Raw genomic sequence first — 17,247 nt, forward strand, 5'->3', positions numbered from 1 at the left:
TACAGCCCATGAATACACATAAATATTGAGGGATGAAATGTAATTTTATCTTTATGATATTTTGAATTATATTCTACTCAAAATAATACATATTAAGAAATTTACCGTCTTCGAGAAATTAGCAAGTATTGGGCTTGGGCATTCCAAGATATTTTTGTACTATAATGGTACATGGTTTTACTGCTTTCTAAGATGGAATCGTGCGAGAATTTCTTCAGCTTGTTACTGTCCATTTCCATGTCTGGCCATTTCCATGTTGCTTTCCGAATAAGTGATTGTCACCCTCTCCTCCCAGCCGATGAACTTGCCTCTTTAAATTGTGTATGATGTGCTGGTATAACAAACAAAGAGTATTTTTAAAGGCTATCGATCCCCAGGCTCCACAAAGTTGTTCAAATTTGGAAGCCAATCTAATGAGTAGTTCCAATGTGGAAAATTTGGAAGCCAATCTAATGATATTAAAGATTATATGATTTTATTGATTTAGGAAAATAGAAATGAAAATCACGTCAATTTGTAGGATAAATGGCTTTATTTGCCGGGCAAATTTTCCATATATCCACACGTTTTTAATTGCATTTGTTATATATTTGTATAATATTTAATTCTATAACATATCTTTTTGTCAAGTTTTTCATCTAAATCTATGCAATTGTTTTTTTATTCCAAGAGTGCCAATGCTTAAAACTGAGGGCAACTTTTAATGGGTATTTGAGAGAATGGTTACGACTTGTTACTTGAAATATATTAAAATAATATTTTTTTTAATTTTTAAAAAATTATTTTTAATATTAACACAGCACATCAAAACGATCTAAAAATATAAAAAAATAAACAAAAATTATTTTAAATTTTCATAAATTACTATTTAAAACACATAAAAATTAAATGGAGTTGTTGTTGTTGTTGTTAATACCAATAAGGTAACAATCACTTAGTATCTATCTCATAGTGTTTTTTATTGAAACGGGCAGTATTTTATTTTATTTTTTTTATTTTTTAATATTAACTTGGTTGGGTTTATTTAAATTCATCAAATTATTAAAAATCTAGTTGAGTTAATTAGATTTTATCATATTTGATTGGATTAAATTTTTTAAATCAACCAAATGGGTTTAACACTATTATTTAGGATATGATATATGGACTCTCAAAAAATTTGGTATAATAATGATGTTTGAGAGTGAGTTTCAATTTATTTTTTGTTAAAATTTAAATGTTTTTTGTTTTAAATTATTTTTTAATGTTTTTAATTAGTTTTGATATGTTGATATTAAAAATAAATTTTAAAAAATAAAAAATATTATTTTAATATTTTTCCAAATAAAAAATACTTTAAAAAATAATTATTTTTGAACTCCTACTCACCCTGCATATTGTGTTCAATCTCTTTTTAAAATGATTCTTAAACTGCTTTTGTTTTTAAGAATTAAAATTGATTTTTTTTAAAAAATATTTCTTAATAATTTTAATATATTAATATAAAATATTTAAAAAATATTATTATAATACATAGCCCAGCTGGACACTGAAATGATTGGTGAAAATTGATGACCATCCACGTGGCGAAAGGACAAAATTTAGTGCAGAAAAATAAATTCACGGAGAACGGAAAAACAAATGACCGGAGCTGTAATGGTTTTGATTTTCAAGGTTTCTTCCAATTCTCTATAGGTCATCAAAATTGAAGTTGGAGGCCATCAACTACCATGGCTTTGCTTACTAATACCTCAGCTAATATCTACTCTGTAACCAACCACGTATCATGGTCAAATTCTACCTTCATGGGTTAGTCTTTCTTCTCTCTCTCTTTCATGGATTCCATAATATAGTCATTGACACTGAGAGCTTAGTAAAGCTGTGCTTGCTTTTCTCTTAAACATAACTATAACTAGGTGGGAAGTTCACTGCCCTCTATCTAATTGATTCTTGTCAGTTCTTGCAGTTACCTGCCAAATCACCTAGCGTAAGATACTCACTTTTCACCTTTCTTTTTAGCAAAATTTGAAAGGAATTGTTATGCGGGTTATCTTATCTTTTTGAGACTGAAAATAATTTATTTATTTATTTTTCAGGGCGATAAGTTTCGCACAAGGACTTTTGCGAGACGGAAATCAGTGAAAAAATGGACAAGGGATGAGCGGTCACAAAATGGTATAGCTCTGGAAAGTACTGAGAAGGGTTTAGAAGAAGAGAGAGTAGTGTTATCAGATAAGTCTTCTTTAGAGGATAATTCTGTGGAGCCTGTGCAAAGTACACTCAACAATATCGCTTCAAGAAGTGATGTGCTTCAGGCATGCACTGTCACTTCTGGGTTGATAGCTGCTTTGGGTATATTAATTCGACAGGCAAGGCTTTACTTTACTTTCTTGCATACTTGCTCAGGAACATCTGGATGAAATCTTATCAGAGTTATTCTCTTTTGTTGATCTTGTCTCTTGTTGTTTAGAAAATAATGGATTCGATTTTCCCATCTTTCCTTGTCTATGATACACAATGCTTAGTGTTTCTGATCAAGTGATTAAAGTTGTAGAGCTTAGATTGATATCATTAACATCCATATGCACAATTTTTATTGCTTGACATCATGAATAATCTGCACATTATTTGGTGATCCCTGATTTTAATTTCCAGGTGTCTCATGTCGCATCAATGGAAGGACTGCCAATCCTCGACTGCTCTACAGAAGTCTCATGTATAAATTTTCATGTTTTGCCTCTTTGATTTTCCAGTTGGTTGTTCATCAAATTGTTTTCATTATTTCAACCTTGTTTCTTGTGCAAATAGAAATAAAGTGAACATTTAGTATTTGGCTGGACACTAGAAATATGATAAAATAAAAAGTTGATTTGCCCTGCATTATCATCCACATTTGTTGGATATGCCGGTTGGATTTTATGATTAAATTAAGGACTTCTCGATGAGAACTATCTGCATCTAGATTTACATTAAAACGCTGGAATGATCCCACTTATTCCTGCAACATGGACCAGGAACCAGGAAGACAACCCATTACCACATGGCATGGACCAAGATGGGAGTCCTCTCTGTCTCTCTGAGGGACACTGGACCTGAACTCAATGTTCATAGTACTCTCTTCTTTTATTGGTCTAGGTGTAAATGGCTATGCTAGATGTCTGAGTCACATTTTCATCCATGTAGATGGAGCTATGACAAAGAATGCAGCCCAAGCAACAATTTATCAGTCAAAGAAGATGAATACAACTCATCATAGTTAGGTTAAAGCTTCATTGAGTGGTGTGTAGTTTTTGACGAGATTGAAGATTCTTGCCCAAATTTAAATGTCTTCTCATGGCCATGTTCAAGGAAAACGTTTATCATCATAATTTGAATCCTATAGAACTTATGATCAATCTTCACTGGTGTTTTTGTTTTTTCCCTGATAGTATCGTAATCCAAAAATAATTCACTCTGAATCTGGTAAATGTCCCTATCCAAATACATGCAAAATGACTGGTAGTTGATGATGGATAATTTCAATCTGATGTGCTATCCAGATGTCTTTCGTTTTTATTCTCTGCCTGCTTCTTTTTGAACCATACTTAAAGAGTTTCTCATCTTTACTTTCTCTTTACAGTTGGTATTGAGATGTGGCATCTTGAGTTGATTACAGGATTGGTCATACTGATTTCATCATGCAGATACTTGCTACTGAAGACATGGCCAGATTTTGCTGAATCAACAGAAGCAGCCAATCAGCAGGTACTCTACTCAATTTTCTGATTCAATCTCTAATTTATTCAATTATCATCTCTATCACTATCTACAGAAAGTCATCTAGTTAGAATTAAATGTGGAATGATTGGGAGTTTACATAAGTTCTATCTTTCAATATTCTCTTCTTATTTATTTTTTTATGGTTCAGCTACTGAGTTGGACCTTCTTAGTTTTTCCAACTACCTCTAAATGCTAGCAATTTTTGTCGCTGAAAGCCCTCACCAGTCTTTACTTCTTTATTTTCCATGCAGGTCCTTACATCATTACAACCTTTGGATTACTTAGTTGTTTCATTCTTGCCGGGAGTTACTGAGGTAAGTGAATGTATAATCTCAGGTCTCTAAAACATGCATGTATGGAAAATAAAGGCGTATAATCTCTTTCTCAGTAAAACCAACTGATAAATTTTTTATGTGAATTCATGGATTGCCTAGGAACTTCTTTTCCGAGGTGCGCTGCTACCGCTCTTTGGAATGGATTGGAAGAGTGTCCTTCTAGCTGCTACCATATTTGGTGTTCTACATTTGGGAAACGGTCGAAAGTACTCCTTTGCTATCTGGTATTCACTTCTACAGTTTGTTAACTGGAATTTCTTTCGGTGGGCATATACATGTCTATCCTGTCCATGCTACATTTATTATGCGCTTTGACCTTCTCAAGCTCTTCTTCCTTTCATTCTGTTGCTAAATGGAATGTTTTAGCTTCCATTTCTCATTTAGATCAATAATGAATCAGTAATCACTTTTTATGCCCCAATATTCCATTAGGTACACATCAACTTCTCAATGTCTATGAATACTATATTTGAAGAATACTCCTGAATCTCTGTTTTCTATTTCCATGTTCTTCATTTATTTACAGCTGGTTTATCCGAACGACAGTTACCTTTACATAAAATCATAGTTTTATTGTTTAACTTCTTTCAGGGCAACCTTTGTTGGATTTGTCTATGGCTATGCTACCATTGTATCCTCAAGCTTGGTCGTACCAATGGCTTCTCATGCACTGAACAATCTAGCCGGTGGGCTCCTGTGGCGACACACATCAAAGCCAGCAAAATAGAAATCAGATGATCATTTTTTTATTACCTGTTTTACAACATGAACACTACCTAATTTGACCAGTGAAAAACACGACTGCAGAGGGATCCATGTACAGGTATACGCTATATCCTAGCCTAATATGGCTTCAGTATGCTGCGTAGTTCTTTTGCCGAGTACATACATGTGCAGCCATCTTAATGTGAATGAGTTGTAGAGTGTGAACAATGTCTCTGTTTATCCAACGTGATTATCTCTCCAAAGAGGCATAGTTATCCTTTTCTTCCTTTCCAGTTTGAGATCTTGAATACAAAACTCCAGTCTCTCAAGTCCAAGCTATAAGCACATCATCAAGATATGGTATGGTTGCACAGCAATGAGAATCCCAAAGTCAGGAGATAGAAAGACGCAAAACAGCAAGAGTTTCAAGTTTCCCAAGATCAGAGTAGAGTAAATCCAGAACGATATCGTTCTGGATTTGTTTTAAAAAAACCTCAAACGACATCATCGTTTATCGTTTTCCCTAGAATAAATGAGAAAAGAGAGACACCTCTTTTATGGCTGCCATTCCTTTTTCTTCCTCCTCTCTCTCCACCAACGAATCACAATGGCTGCCACCGATCTCTAACCCACAAAACCGACCACCTCCAAAGCGCTGCCATTTCCTCTCCCTTTTCCCGCCTTCCCTTTTTCTTGCCATTATCAAATTATCCAATAGAAAAAAAACACCAACAGCATGGCACCAATTTGTAGCCACACGATGACGATGACGATGACGATGCTTTTACTAGGGAAGCGTCCATGATAGGTCCGATGATGAAATAAATCGACAAAGCTTTCATTGTCAGACACAAGTGCAATTCATTTTTCCATGAATTTCAGTAACAATAGCAGCGATCGGAGCTGACAGATACATCTTCAAACAAAAAGCTACTGTTGAGAATTGAGATTATCGGATATGTATTTTGACTAGTCTAGGAGTACTAGTCTAGGAGTTCCTTTTGGTTTAGTTTTCGAGTAATTAATTTTTAAAGTATTTTTTTATTTAAAAATAAATTAATAAATTTACTTTATATTTTTTTTAACCAAATATATTTTTTTTTCTTTTTATATTTATACTTTCTATAATGAGAAACTATAAAAATAAGATTTATGAACAATGAACAACGAACAACGTACCATTCATTAAATAAACAAGAACTAAGTAAAGATAAATTTAAAAATAAATAGAAGATTGAGTACAAATAAAAATGAGAATGCAAATTAATACAAAATTAAGAGAAAAGGAACTATGAAAGCTTCAAAGTTCAAACCAAGACGTGAGAAATGGAGAATTTTTGTAGTATAATTAATTTAAAAAAAGGTCAAACTAGAACAGCGGCCTTTTGAAAGTTTTAAGGTCGACGAGTCAAAAACAGGAGAGCAAGTAAAAAGGTTTACTCCTAAAATCCCAAGAAAGATTGAGATTTGTCTGTCTGTGTAATTGAATCTGGAAAAACAAAAGCAAATGATGAAAGAAGAAGTTAATGGGAGTCGAAGCTGTGCTGTGCAAGGAGGTTGCCCCTCCGATTACATAGCTATTTCCATAGCCATCCTCGCCTTCTTCTTGTTAGTACCCATTACACCTTCTCCTTCTTTCTTTCTTTCTTTCTTTCTTTATATTCTCTATATATTAATTGATTCTTCCTTCTGTTTTCATTATTATTTGATATGGTTTTGCACGGTATAATTTTGTTATCATTGTACTCCAAATTATTTACAAAAGTTGATAATTTTGTCTCTTGTCTGTTTTTTTGAATATGGGGTTTCTTTTTTGTGATTCTCACCTGTTTGATGCTTTGCCTCAATGAAATAGAGTTTGATAACAGGAAGGATGCCAGGATTTTACCCTATCTCCCCAGTTGCCACTTTGAATCAATTAGAGATTACATAGAGTATTATTACTGATTGGTAATTAGTGAATCAATACGATTAATGAGGGAGTACTTCATCACTAACAGTATGGTTTCTACCGGGTGATTAGAGATATGATCAACCGTGCCAGATTAACGTCAAGAATGTTGTGGGTCATGATAATGGTTTTGTTTCCTTTACTGAGTGTTTTTTTTCCCCTTCATAATTATTTCCAGGCTTCTTTCAAGGTTACTTTTTCCCTTTTTGATCCACAAGATCCCTCGTACTAATGGCAGTGGCTTCTGGATTCCAGTTATTCAAGTGTTTGGCAGCTTTAACCTTTTGTTATCAATTGTGGTAGGCTACAGATTTTCATATGTTTCTTTTATGTTTTCAGCGCTTTCATTCAGTGAAGTCTGTTTTATGGGCATTTTAGCATTGCAACCCATATTAAGCTGTTTTTCTCCTTTTACGCAGATGTCTATCAATTTCCTGAAATTTGAAAAGAGTCACTGGTGGCAGTCTTGCTATGTTTGGGCAGGTTGCCCCCTTCTTATGATTCTATTAACAACAGTCATGCTGTTTCCTCACTTTGTCATTCACATCTGCTTTTTTGAGTGAATGCATATTTCTTAATACAAACAAGATTCTCTGAAATATCTTCTGCTTTCAGTTTGGATTGAAGGTCCTCTTGGATTTGGTTTGCTACTGAGTTGCCGAATAGCCCAAGCTTTCCAACTGCATCATATATTTGTCAAGTAAGTCCAAAGCGCAAATGTACTAATTGAAATTGGAGCGGTGGACTTTGTGAACCATCCATCGATAGCCATCTAGCTACACCTAATTGATCTAACCATTTGGCAACTAGTTCACTCTCTTATAATCTGCAGATTTCCACTGTCCTTATAGCATTATTGGTGGCACTGTTCTTTTAAGTGGGACAGTGGACTTGTTTCATTTTTCAGATTATATTTCTTAATCCCTGTGGCATTTAGTTGTTTTCCCTATTCTATAATTATTTGGTATTGATATTGCAGGAGGCAATTACCACCAATTAGATCTTATTTTTTTCTTCCTCTGATTCTCTTGCCATGGGTTGCCGGAGCTGCATGTAAGTGTTCCTTGAACATGGATCATATTACATATTTGAAAGTCCAATTTGTCAAGTTCAACTTACTGCAAAGAGATTTAAGTGGCATTTGTTTTCCCTCTAAGAGCAGTACATTTCCAAATGAGGTCATTGATTGTTCTACTGTATACCCTCTGCTGCAATTTCTTTTTTCTTACAAGAAGGCTGTCTTGTTATTTGTAGTCGTCCATGTGAAGAGACCTTTGAATGATCGGTGCCACATGGGGACTCATTGGATCGTTCCAGTTGTGTGCCTTCACACAATATATGTTGCTGCTCTGGTTGGATTCACATGGGCAATTCGGCATATAGAGTTCAGGTTTAATGAACTCAAAGACTTATGGCAGGGGATACTTGTTTCGTCTTTATCTATTGGTAAGACTTTTGTCTGAGACTCTTAGGTCTATGTAGTGCACTGTAATTGGGATTTCTTTCTCTACAAACTTTCATTTCTCCCTGCATAAGGCAAGAAGTCCCATAATCCGAGGACCAATCGCCTGGTGGAAATGAGAAGTCATTTGATGATGGACAATATTTTGACATGATTAAGCTTGGTCATGATCTTTATGTTTTATCTGTTTTCCAAGGAACCAAATCCACCTATGGTATTTCATGGGTTGATATACCATAAGCTCATTTAGCTTTGTCTTGCTTCCTTGGGAAGGCCACTGTACACCCCAAAAGTTATATTTTCAAGTTTGCTTGTGTTAGCTCTCATAGGCATCACTGGCTCTTTACCAAGGGTCATAAACTTTCTAGAGAAATTTATTAAAACCAACATGGTGTTAGAATCTATTTGTTTAAAAAGCTCTATTGTTCAAATCTCATGATCTATTGTGTCTAGTAGATGCAACAATATAAAACTTTACAGTTGCACTTAGATTCCTTGTTGTGGTCCATGTGATAGTGGCCTGAATCTAATTCAAGATTAATGTGTAGGACCTGCATGTTTTTGGGTTGTCCGCTTGGCTTAGTCATGGGACTGAAAAGCAGCTACAAATTCATTGGTTTCTTTTACGGGACTGCTACTGTTGAAGGTCTAGGTCTGCAACAAGTACATAAAATCTGGAATGGATTATACAGGGCTTTCATATAATGTTAACAAAAATAAATAGATACTGGACGAAAGGACCACACTAAAATTCAACCAGAATTGAAAATTGAGTAGTTGATATGTTATTCATATATGATAATGATTGAGTAATTGCTTGAACAATTAATCCAAAGGGTAATAAGACATTGAGATATTGGTCAAATTACCAACTAATTGTAAGCTGCTTGTCAAAGCAGTATATGGATGATCAGTTTGACCTCTCTCCATGGTCTTTCCTTTTAATTTCTACTCTTTTCTACTTGCAGGGATATGGTTTGCTGCTTATATTTCAAATGAAACTCGTGATGACATCTGGTGGCTCCAAGTTGCCTCCAGAATTTTGCTTTTGATAACAGTATGTTTCTGTTGTCTGGATCTTTCTCTATTTCTACTTACTGGTGGCATCACTGGTTGATTTGATTCAATTAGTTAGTTTTCTGCTTATATGTATTGCTAACATTCCTCAGGTATGCTCCACAGGCAAGCGTACTGGTTCTGTTTTTCTTCTCTATATCAAGTTCACAGCCTTTGCTCTCACAAATTAGCTTGAGGAAAAGAGAACCTTTAGAATTTCAAACAATGGGTCAAGCTCTGGGTATACCTGATAGTGGACTGCTATTGCAAATAGATTCTGTTCCGGTCATAGATCCTAACGAACCACTCGACAAGCTTCTTCTCAACAAAAGATTCCGCCAGTCTTTTATGGCATTTGCTGACAGGTATTTTGTGCTTCCTAATCAATTAGTGAAACCATTTTCTGGGGAAATGATTTAGATGTAGAGATTTATAACAAGAAAATTTAGTTTCTGAGATTGTTTCATGTGCAAACTTAAGTTCTCAATTCCCAGAAGCTTCATAATATTTCTTGAGCTAACTTAAATTTCTGATTCCCAAAAGCTTTTGCATCCCTAATAATGTTTTTCTGCAACTATTGAAGCAATTTGAAGAAAAATAGAATTTATTTTGGCAAAAAAAAAAAATCTCGAGTTGAAAGTTTACTTTGTATATTTTCACTTTTCATCTTAACTGCAGCTGCTTGGCGGGGGAGAGCGTGCATTTCTATAATGAAGTGCATGAACATGATAAAATTCCTGTAGATGACCCTGTAAGAAGGATCTACATGGCACGACATATTATTGAGAAGTATATTGTTGCAGGTTTGTGACGCATATAGGAAATTTGTGCTAAGTTTCATCTATTACATTCATTTGCATGCATTCAGGAACTTAATTATTTCCGCTCAATCTTCACCAACAAAAACAACTTGGTGATATGGCCTCTTCTTGGATATCTTAGTTTAGAGGTGCCAATGATTTCAACCAATTTTGTTGATTGGGCAGTTGAGGAAGTCAAATAAATGAAAAATGGTGTTTTACACGCTGCTTGCTGGCTCTAGACATGTTCATACATCCTTGCATATAAGTAAAACTGGGAATCGAATGTCGGTATGTGCTCCTTTGCTAGTAACAATCCACATATCAGTGCACATTTCCCTTGTTTGCAAATCAGAAACTAGAAAATCCCAATTAAGAGTCCACATTCTAACCCGATGTTCCAATATATGTGGTCTTTTTTTAAAAAAAAGTTGGTGTCACGATGATGTATCTAGGTTATTTTGTAAAAAAGAAAAAATAAAATGAAAAGGAAATAATTCTTAGGAGTAGTGGCAAGGGAACAGCTCGGCTAGAGAAGCAAAAAATCAACTGGGATTTTGAGAGATGGTGTTCCTTTGGAATCCACCAAAAACTGTTGAGAAAAATCAAAATTTAATCTGGAGATGAACAAAGAAATAACATTCAGATTACAATTGCAAATAAAACACGGTTTCCAGCTCATCAGTGATCAGTCTGACTCTGATCCATTCATCAGGAGAGGTGATAGCCACCTAGCCTCTATTAATATTCTCAGGAATATTGTACAGTTAACCTTATTTTAGTCCAAGGAATATCAAGATAAAACTTCCCTGTTATTTAATCAGTCTACTGTGGTAAGGAAAACCTGGATAGCCATGCTAAAATTTGTACTTGAATTGCCTTAAAAGATTTTTGCTCCAATGGAAAATCTATTTCTGCTAAGCTTATTGGCTTTGTGGTGCACATAAGCATGCAGAGCGTGCTGTTATCTGATAGGTTTCCTGATTCTGTTATTATACAGGTGCATCAATGGAGGTGAACATATCTTATCGAACACGACAAGAAATACTGACCACCACCAATTTGGCACACCCTGATTTGTTTAATAATGCACTAAATGAACTGATGCAGCTGATGAAGACGGTAGGTGGCTTACTGTTGTTTCTACAGATGTTATTTATATATATCACTATAGAAGCATATCTGAAGTATACTGTTTTTCCTTTCTAAATTCTTGAAGAACTTGGTAAAGGATTACTGGTCATCCATGTTTTTCATCAAGTTCAAAGAGGCCAATATGAGATTCAATGGCCATGAGCAGGAATCGATGGCAGGGTGGAACTTCTCTCCTCGATTGAGTTCAGTGCGTGGTGCTGATGATCCATTCCACCAAGAACATGTTTTAAAGGGCTTCGGCTGTGATAATCGTGACTTGGACACACAATGATCGAAGAACACAAATTGCTTAAACTGGTGCACTTCGCATATGTTCCAGGATGCATTATACTGAGTGGTCATAATCAATGGTCTGCAAATGGATCGGAATCCACATATGCCCACAAAAAGACAACTAGGGTAGGTGAGCTAATATTGAGGTGGCAAATCAATTTATGCACTCGAGTTGTACAGATTAGGAATCCATCACATATTGCAAGGATCATACTTCTAACTGTAGCGTTCAAGGTTGTATTAGGTCAAAATGCATTACTTGGGCCAGCTCAAGCCCGAACTTGCATCAGATTTGAACAGTGACATCATGGAAGCAAGATATAGCTCATCAGATTCTAACCTTTCCCCGCCCTCTTTATTTGTTTACTGTGGTTCTCTTCCATCCGTCTCTTCTATATTTATGATCTTGTCTAGACACTCCCTCTTCAATGTCCACAATGATGATTCGTCAACTTTGACAAGTGAATATTCGACCAAGACGTTACATTCAGCTACCTATTCAATTAGACACCTACCGCCGCAATAATGATTATTAGCTGTCGAGAGATTCCAAAGAGAATGTGGAGCTGCGTCAAACACGAGTGAACCTTCAGGTTTCCTAGGAAACCCTTTGCCTCTCTGAATCGGTGTGGCCTGAGAATGTGGATCAAAGATTCAAGACAGTGGGGCTGGATTTAGTGACGGATTAACTACTTAAATTTAGGTAGCCTCAAGCCAATAAAGGAATTGCTTCTAGGGAGTGACAATGATTGATTAGTGGTTTCTTTATCTCAGGAAAGGAAAGGAAAATTTACGTGACTATAGGTGCTGTAATGATAATCAGGACGATTTCTACGCTAGGCTAGGAATCATTCACACTTTCTGGTGTGGCCACATGCACATTAATTGGTAGTTGCAGGTTTAGATTATTGCACGTTGCCATGGAAATAGATGTAGAAATGGAGCTCACTTAGCACCATCAACTGGCACCAGACGAGGGCAAACTACGTACTTTGCCAGCGGATTAAAGCCACAGCTCCTAACGACTTCATCTGCAGCCCTGTTTTGAATATATAGGGTAACTCGTACAAAATTATTGCCTGTGCCTTGAGTCTGATACCGTAAGAACTGGTCCAAATTTTCTCTAGTTTAACCATATTCTGTCCATGATGGACCGTGTAAAATGTATTTTGAATCCGTTGTTACTTGTTACTAAATCTGCTTGAACACAAAATCAGACACTTATCATGTAAAATGTGTTAGGTGATTCCGAGCAGCAGATCTCCTCTTCAAAAACTAGCTTCTAAGTTGAAGTTTCCCTCACTCTTGTAAAATGTGGTCCAGAATTGGTAAACCTAGGCTTTGGTATTGAGCTCATCGATCTCCCTCTGAAAAGCTGGTTTACAAGGTGAAGCTTTTCCTCACACCTCCATCGGTCTCTTCCACAACGGATGTTGAATAACCCAACAAAATGTAAATAGATAGTTTTAGCTACTTGGGTTACTGACATATCAATTATATCGGTATAGCTATTATAGTTTTCTTTTATTTGATGATATCAAGGAGTATTTTTAGATAGTTTGCGTAGTGATGAAGAATTCAAGATGTTTGAGAATAAAAATGATGTTTTAGATAATTTTTTAATTTAAATAATTTAATTCATTCTTTTTAGTTAAAGTATATAGTGATTAGATGTAAAAAAACCCAGAGAATTAATAACTGATAATAAATGATGTCTGGTAAATCAAGGTGATTGGTAGATATAATAGTAGAAGGTGATGCCTTGTAAGCCTGTTGACCTGTAGCTGGTATCTGCAAAAGGTGTCATTTGATAGACATGAAGATTTTCGATGGTAAAGTCAGTAACTTTATAGAGAGAGAAAATGCAATATTATTTTAAAAAAATAAACTCTAAAAATATATATGCTAAAAATATTAAGAATGAAGAGATTATAAACTTTTTACTTAAAGGATTTGTAATGTATTTATAGTTTATATATCTTGTTCTTTTATGGGAAAAGAGATTGAAATATAATTTTATCTTTGTGATATTTTAAATTATATTCTACTCAAAATAATACAGATTGGGTAATTAAACTTAGCATATGCAATAATTCTTAAATGTTCATCGCTAATTCATACATCACTTTCAATACCAGGGACCAGCCAAAAATCCTCATACGTGTTTAAATTCTTAGGAAATATATAGACATGCACACACTCTCTCATCAGGAGTTCTTGAAAAGTAAAAAAAAAAAAATGGTCTCGGCATGCATCAACCACCTCCTAACGCAGCCCATGTGGCTTATTCTTGTCTCTTCACTTGGTTTCCTCTCCTTCCTCAAAACCTCAACCTCTCTTCTCAAGTGGGTGTATGCAACGTTTCTCAGACCAAAAAAGAATCTCAAAGACTATGGCTCGTGGGCTCTAATCACCGGAGCCACAGACGGCATAGGCAAAGCCTTTGCTCACCAGCTAGCTCAAAAAGATCTAAACCTAATATTAGTCGGTAGAAACCCCACCAAGCTCGAAACAGTCTCGAGTGAAATCCAAGCAGAGCATCCAGGCACCAAGATTAAGACTGTGGTGTTTGATTTTTCAAGCAAAGCCTCAGCTGGTGTCCGGTCGATAATAGAGAAGGCCACAGAGGGGCTAGATGTTGGTGTGCTGATAAATAACTTGGGAATCACGTACCCTGCAGCCAGTTTTTTCCACGAGGTGGATGAGAAAGTTTGGATGGATATTGTCCGAGTAAATCTGGTGGGCACTAGTAGGGTTACTAAAGCAGTTTTGCCAGGGATGATCAAGAGGAAAAGAGGTGCCATTATTAATATTGGCTCTGGAGCTGCTAGTGCCATGCCTTCACATCCTCTCTTCACAATCTATGCTGCTACTAAAGGGTGAGCATATATGCCATAGGCATCGATAATCCCTCTTCTTTTTCCAGTACTGATTTTCAATTTTAAACACAAAATTTTATTTTTTCTATTCTGTCTTTTGATTTTGATAATAAGCATTCAAGGGGAGGGGGAAAAAAACGAGATTTAAAAGGGAAGCCTTGAATTAATGTATAAAACAAGCTCCTATAGATAACAAAAAATTAAAGTTTAATTAAGCGACTAAATAGTTAATTAAGGGCAGCACATAAAAAAGAAAAAAGACTTTTAGGTGTACTTTTGAGGTTGGCCAAATTTGGAGGTTTGGTAGGTTAGTGTATTAATTAAAAAGATTATTAATTTACTTCAACCACCCACAATTATAATACAATTAAGAACACAATTAAAATTGTGCTTAATTAATGCTCAATTAATGCTCTAAAACTACAAACATATTTATTAGAGAAATAGAAAAATAAACATAATAATTTAAAAATAAATTTATATCATTTTAAAATAAAAAATATATGAATATATATATATATAGTAATTAAATGCTACTTAAAATCAAGTGCTTGGCTGAAATCAAATGGGTTACCATCCTTGGTATTTTTTTATTTTTTTCTCACGTGGATTTATTATTTGCTTAAATCAAATGAAGTATGATTATATATACCAAGTAATTATATTTATGGCAAGTTTATAATGTCTAGTTTATTATTTAATTTAAAAATGTATAATGTAATTATTTTTACTGGAAAAAATATGTCTATATAATTACTCACATATATATTCCAGCATGTAAATTCCAGAAATATTCTAAGTAGTTATGATATAAAAAAAATATTTTGAAAAAAAAATATTAATAATGAAAATCTAAGTCAAATAGATAGATTTTTTTTATGGATAAAGAAACTAGATTTATTAGAATTTAATGGGCCGTTCAATTATTAATAATTAATGACCTAACTAATATTATTTGAGCTGCTGAGTCCTTGCAGTTACATTGATCAATTATCAAGATGTTTATACGTGGAATACAAACGCTGTGGAATACATGTACAGTGTCAGGTATTTTAGCTTCCATCTCTGTGCATCGCCATAACTTTCTATTACCATATTTGTCTTTCTGGTAAATCAATGTAAAGTGTAATAACTTCATTACATGCATTTTCTGAATGAAGAAATTAAATGTCACTCCAACTACTAAGATACTCATTTGATATTGTTGTAACTTTTATTTAAAAATATAAAAAAATTATTTATTGCATAAAAAAATATTAAATTGATGTTTTTTATATGTTTTTATGATTTTTAACGTGCTGATTCTAAAATCTAAAAATATATTATTTTAATATATTTTTAATTAAAAAATAATACGTATCTAATGAGTAGATGAAGAAATTAAATGATATACTTTGACTATTAAAATACTTGTTTGATATTATAGTAGTTTTTGTTTGTTTTTTTATAAATAAATTATTTATCATATAAAAAAATATTAAATTGATATTTTTTAAAATATTTTTATAATTTTTAATATGTTAAATATTAAAATTTAAAAAATATATTATTTTAATCCGTTTCGAATTAAAAAGCACAACATCAAACATTCATTAATGAGTAATTAGTGGCTTAATGAAAAAACTATGAAGCCCAGAGGGCAGGTTTCCCTTAAATTTTGTTTCCCCCCTAAGTTATGGGTACTGATACCTTCATCTTAATTTCATCAAAAACCTTTGTTTTATCACATATTGATGGTGGGATGGGAAAAAAGAAGGTAATTTTCATGATGAATATACCTAATTAATGTTATCAAGGCTCCCTACACATGCAGGTACCGCTATATGTTGCAACAAAAATGACTTCAAGAGTAGCTTCGATTCAGAAGTCATCCTTGTTCATACCGTCACCAGAAGCTTACGCCAAGGCTGCGATTGGTCGAGTAGGCTATGAAGCACGGTGTGCTCCCTACTGGGCTCACTCGATTCAATGGTGGCTGGCTTGCTTGCTTCCCGAGCGCGTTCTTGATGCCTGGCGTCTCTCTGTTGGTATCCACCGAAGAGGAAAGCTCACAGCACAAGTTCGAGCAAATTTGTAGCTAGTCTATCCTTGATGGGTTTTTGGGGTTTTTATGCTGTTTTCAAAACTTCTCTTAATTATTCATGTTTCTTTTTCAATTATGCATGCTTTCAGAAATCATTAGATTTATTTCTAAAATCCCATATATATCAGCAAGTTAACAGTCAATTCAACCTCTGCTGTCGATTTTGGGGTCAATTAATCGAATTAGAATGAAGGGGGAGAGAGAATTTTCTGCACAAGCAGGGGAAAAAATTAAGGTGTCTTTTCCAACTTCGAGCCGTGGGGCAGAATGTTTTTTAAAATAATATTTCGTTTAAAAATAAATTAAAATAATTTTTTTATATTTTTTATTTTTAACAAAAACAAGTTAAAATTATTAAAAAATATCAATTTAATATATTTTTTAATGAATAAATGTGCGTCAAAGGCATAGTACATGGTATATAGTTTGTGTTATACGAAGGGTCTGTTTTTCCTCTCTTTAATCTCCCGAGTTGTTCTTGAATTTACTCCTCGACAATGGGACGACCTATGATAGGTACTTCCTCGAGATCAGGAAGATTAATTTTCATCGGAAACAACCTCACCATAAATGTAGTTATAACTACTCACCTCATCGCGCCTCGCCCGTTGATGGGATCAAAAGGTTTTTTTTTTTTTTTTTTAATATCAAGAAAGTATGAAACAAAAATTAAATGTGTATTTAAATGTGTACATGTCATGAAAAATTTAACCAAAAAGGTAATTTATACTCTACTTGAACCAAATTTCAGACATTTGTAATATATATTTTCCGTCTACATATGGAGGATGATTTATATATTTATTTCTT

General features: G+C 34.2%; 3 protein-coding genes across 5 annotated transcripts; all 3 read left to right on the plus strand.

Moving 5' to 3' along the window:
* The first annotated feature begins 1,580 nt into the window (after positions 1 to 1,580).
* LOC7494799 (uncharacterized) lies at positions 1,581 to 5,258 on the plus strand. Of its 2 annotated transcripts, XR_008059876.1 has the most exons (9): positions 1,581 to 1,788; positions 1,896 to 1,966; positions 2,076 to 2,348; positions 2,635 to 2,695; positions 3,599 to 3,723; positions 3,990 to 4,052; positions 4,173 to 4,297; positions 4,665 to 4,896; positions 5,073 to 5,258. XR_008059876.1 is itself a non-coding variant. In XM_024607139.2 (8 exons), exons 1-8 carry the CDS (start codon positions 1,710 to 1,712, stop codon positions 4,798 to 4,800), a joined length of 933 nt encoding a protein of 310 aa, XP_024462907.2. In that variant the 5' UTR covers positions 1,582 to 1,709; the 3' UTR covers positions 4,801 to 5,041. The 2 variants fall into 2 exon arrangements, 1 of the variants encoding a protein (XP_024462907.2); XM_024607139.2 differs by lacking the exon at positions 5,073 to 5,258 and having other exon boundaries at positions 1,582 to 1,788; positions 4,665 to 5,041.
* Positions 5,259 to 6,005: 747 nt separating this feature from the next.
* Positions 6,006 to 11,816, plus strand: LOC7494800 (regulator of G-protein signaling 1). Of its 2 annotated transcripts, XM_002311706.4 has the most exons (11): positions 6,006 to 6,386; positions 6,908 to 7,028; positions 7,149 to 7,212; positions 7,345 to 7,429; positions 7,709 to 7,782; positions 7,984 to 8,175; positions 9,160 to 9,248; positions 9,374 to 9,612; positions 9,926 to 10,050; positions 11,048 to 11,169; positions 11,267 to 11,816. In XM_002311706.4, the coding sequence occupies exons 1-11, from the start codon at positions 6,286 to 6,288 to the stop codon at positions 11,471 to 11,473; spliced, it is 1,419 nt and encodes a 472-aa protein (XP_002311742.2). In that variant the 5' UTR covers positions 6,006 to 6,285; the 3' UTR covers positions 11,474 to 11,816. The 2 variants fall into 2 exon arrangements, with proteins under 2 accessions (XP_002311742.2, XP_024462906.1); XM_024607138.2 differs by lacking the exon at positions 6,908 to 7,028 and having other exon boundaries at positions 6,008 to 6,386.
* Positions 11,817 to 13,663: 1,847 nt separating this feature from the next.
* LOC7494801 (very-long-chain 3-oxoacyl-CoA reductase-like protein At1g24470) lies at positions 13,664 to 16,510 on the plus strand. The gene is made up of 3 exons (XM_002311707.4): positions 13,664 to 14,354; positions 15,332 to 15,401; positions 16,168 to 16,510. The coding sequence occupies exons 1-3, from the start codon at positions 13,666 to 13,668 to the stop codon at positions 16,429 to 16,431; spliced, it is 1,023 nt and encodes a 340-aa protein (XP_002311743.3). The 5' UTR covers positions 13,664 to 13,665; the 3' UTR covers positions 16,432 to 16,510.
* Positions 16,511 to 17,247: the final 737 nt, after the last annotated feature.

The sequence above is a fragment of the Populus trichocarpa genome, chromosome 8 (assembly GCF_000002775.5).
Source record: "Populus trichocarpa isolate Nisqually-1 chromosome 8, P.trichocarpa_v4.1, whole genome shotgun sequence".
In the NCBI taxonomy this organism is placed as follows: Eukaryota; Viridiplantae; Streptophyta; class Magnoliopsida; order Malpighiales; family Salicaceae; genus Populus; species Populus trichocarpa.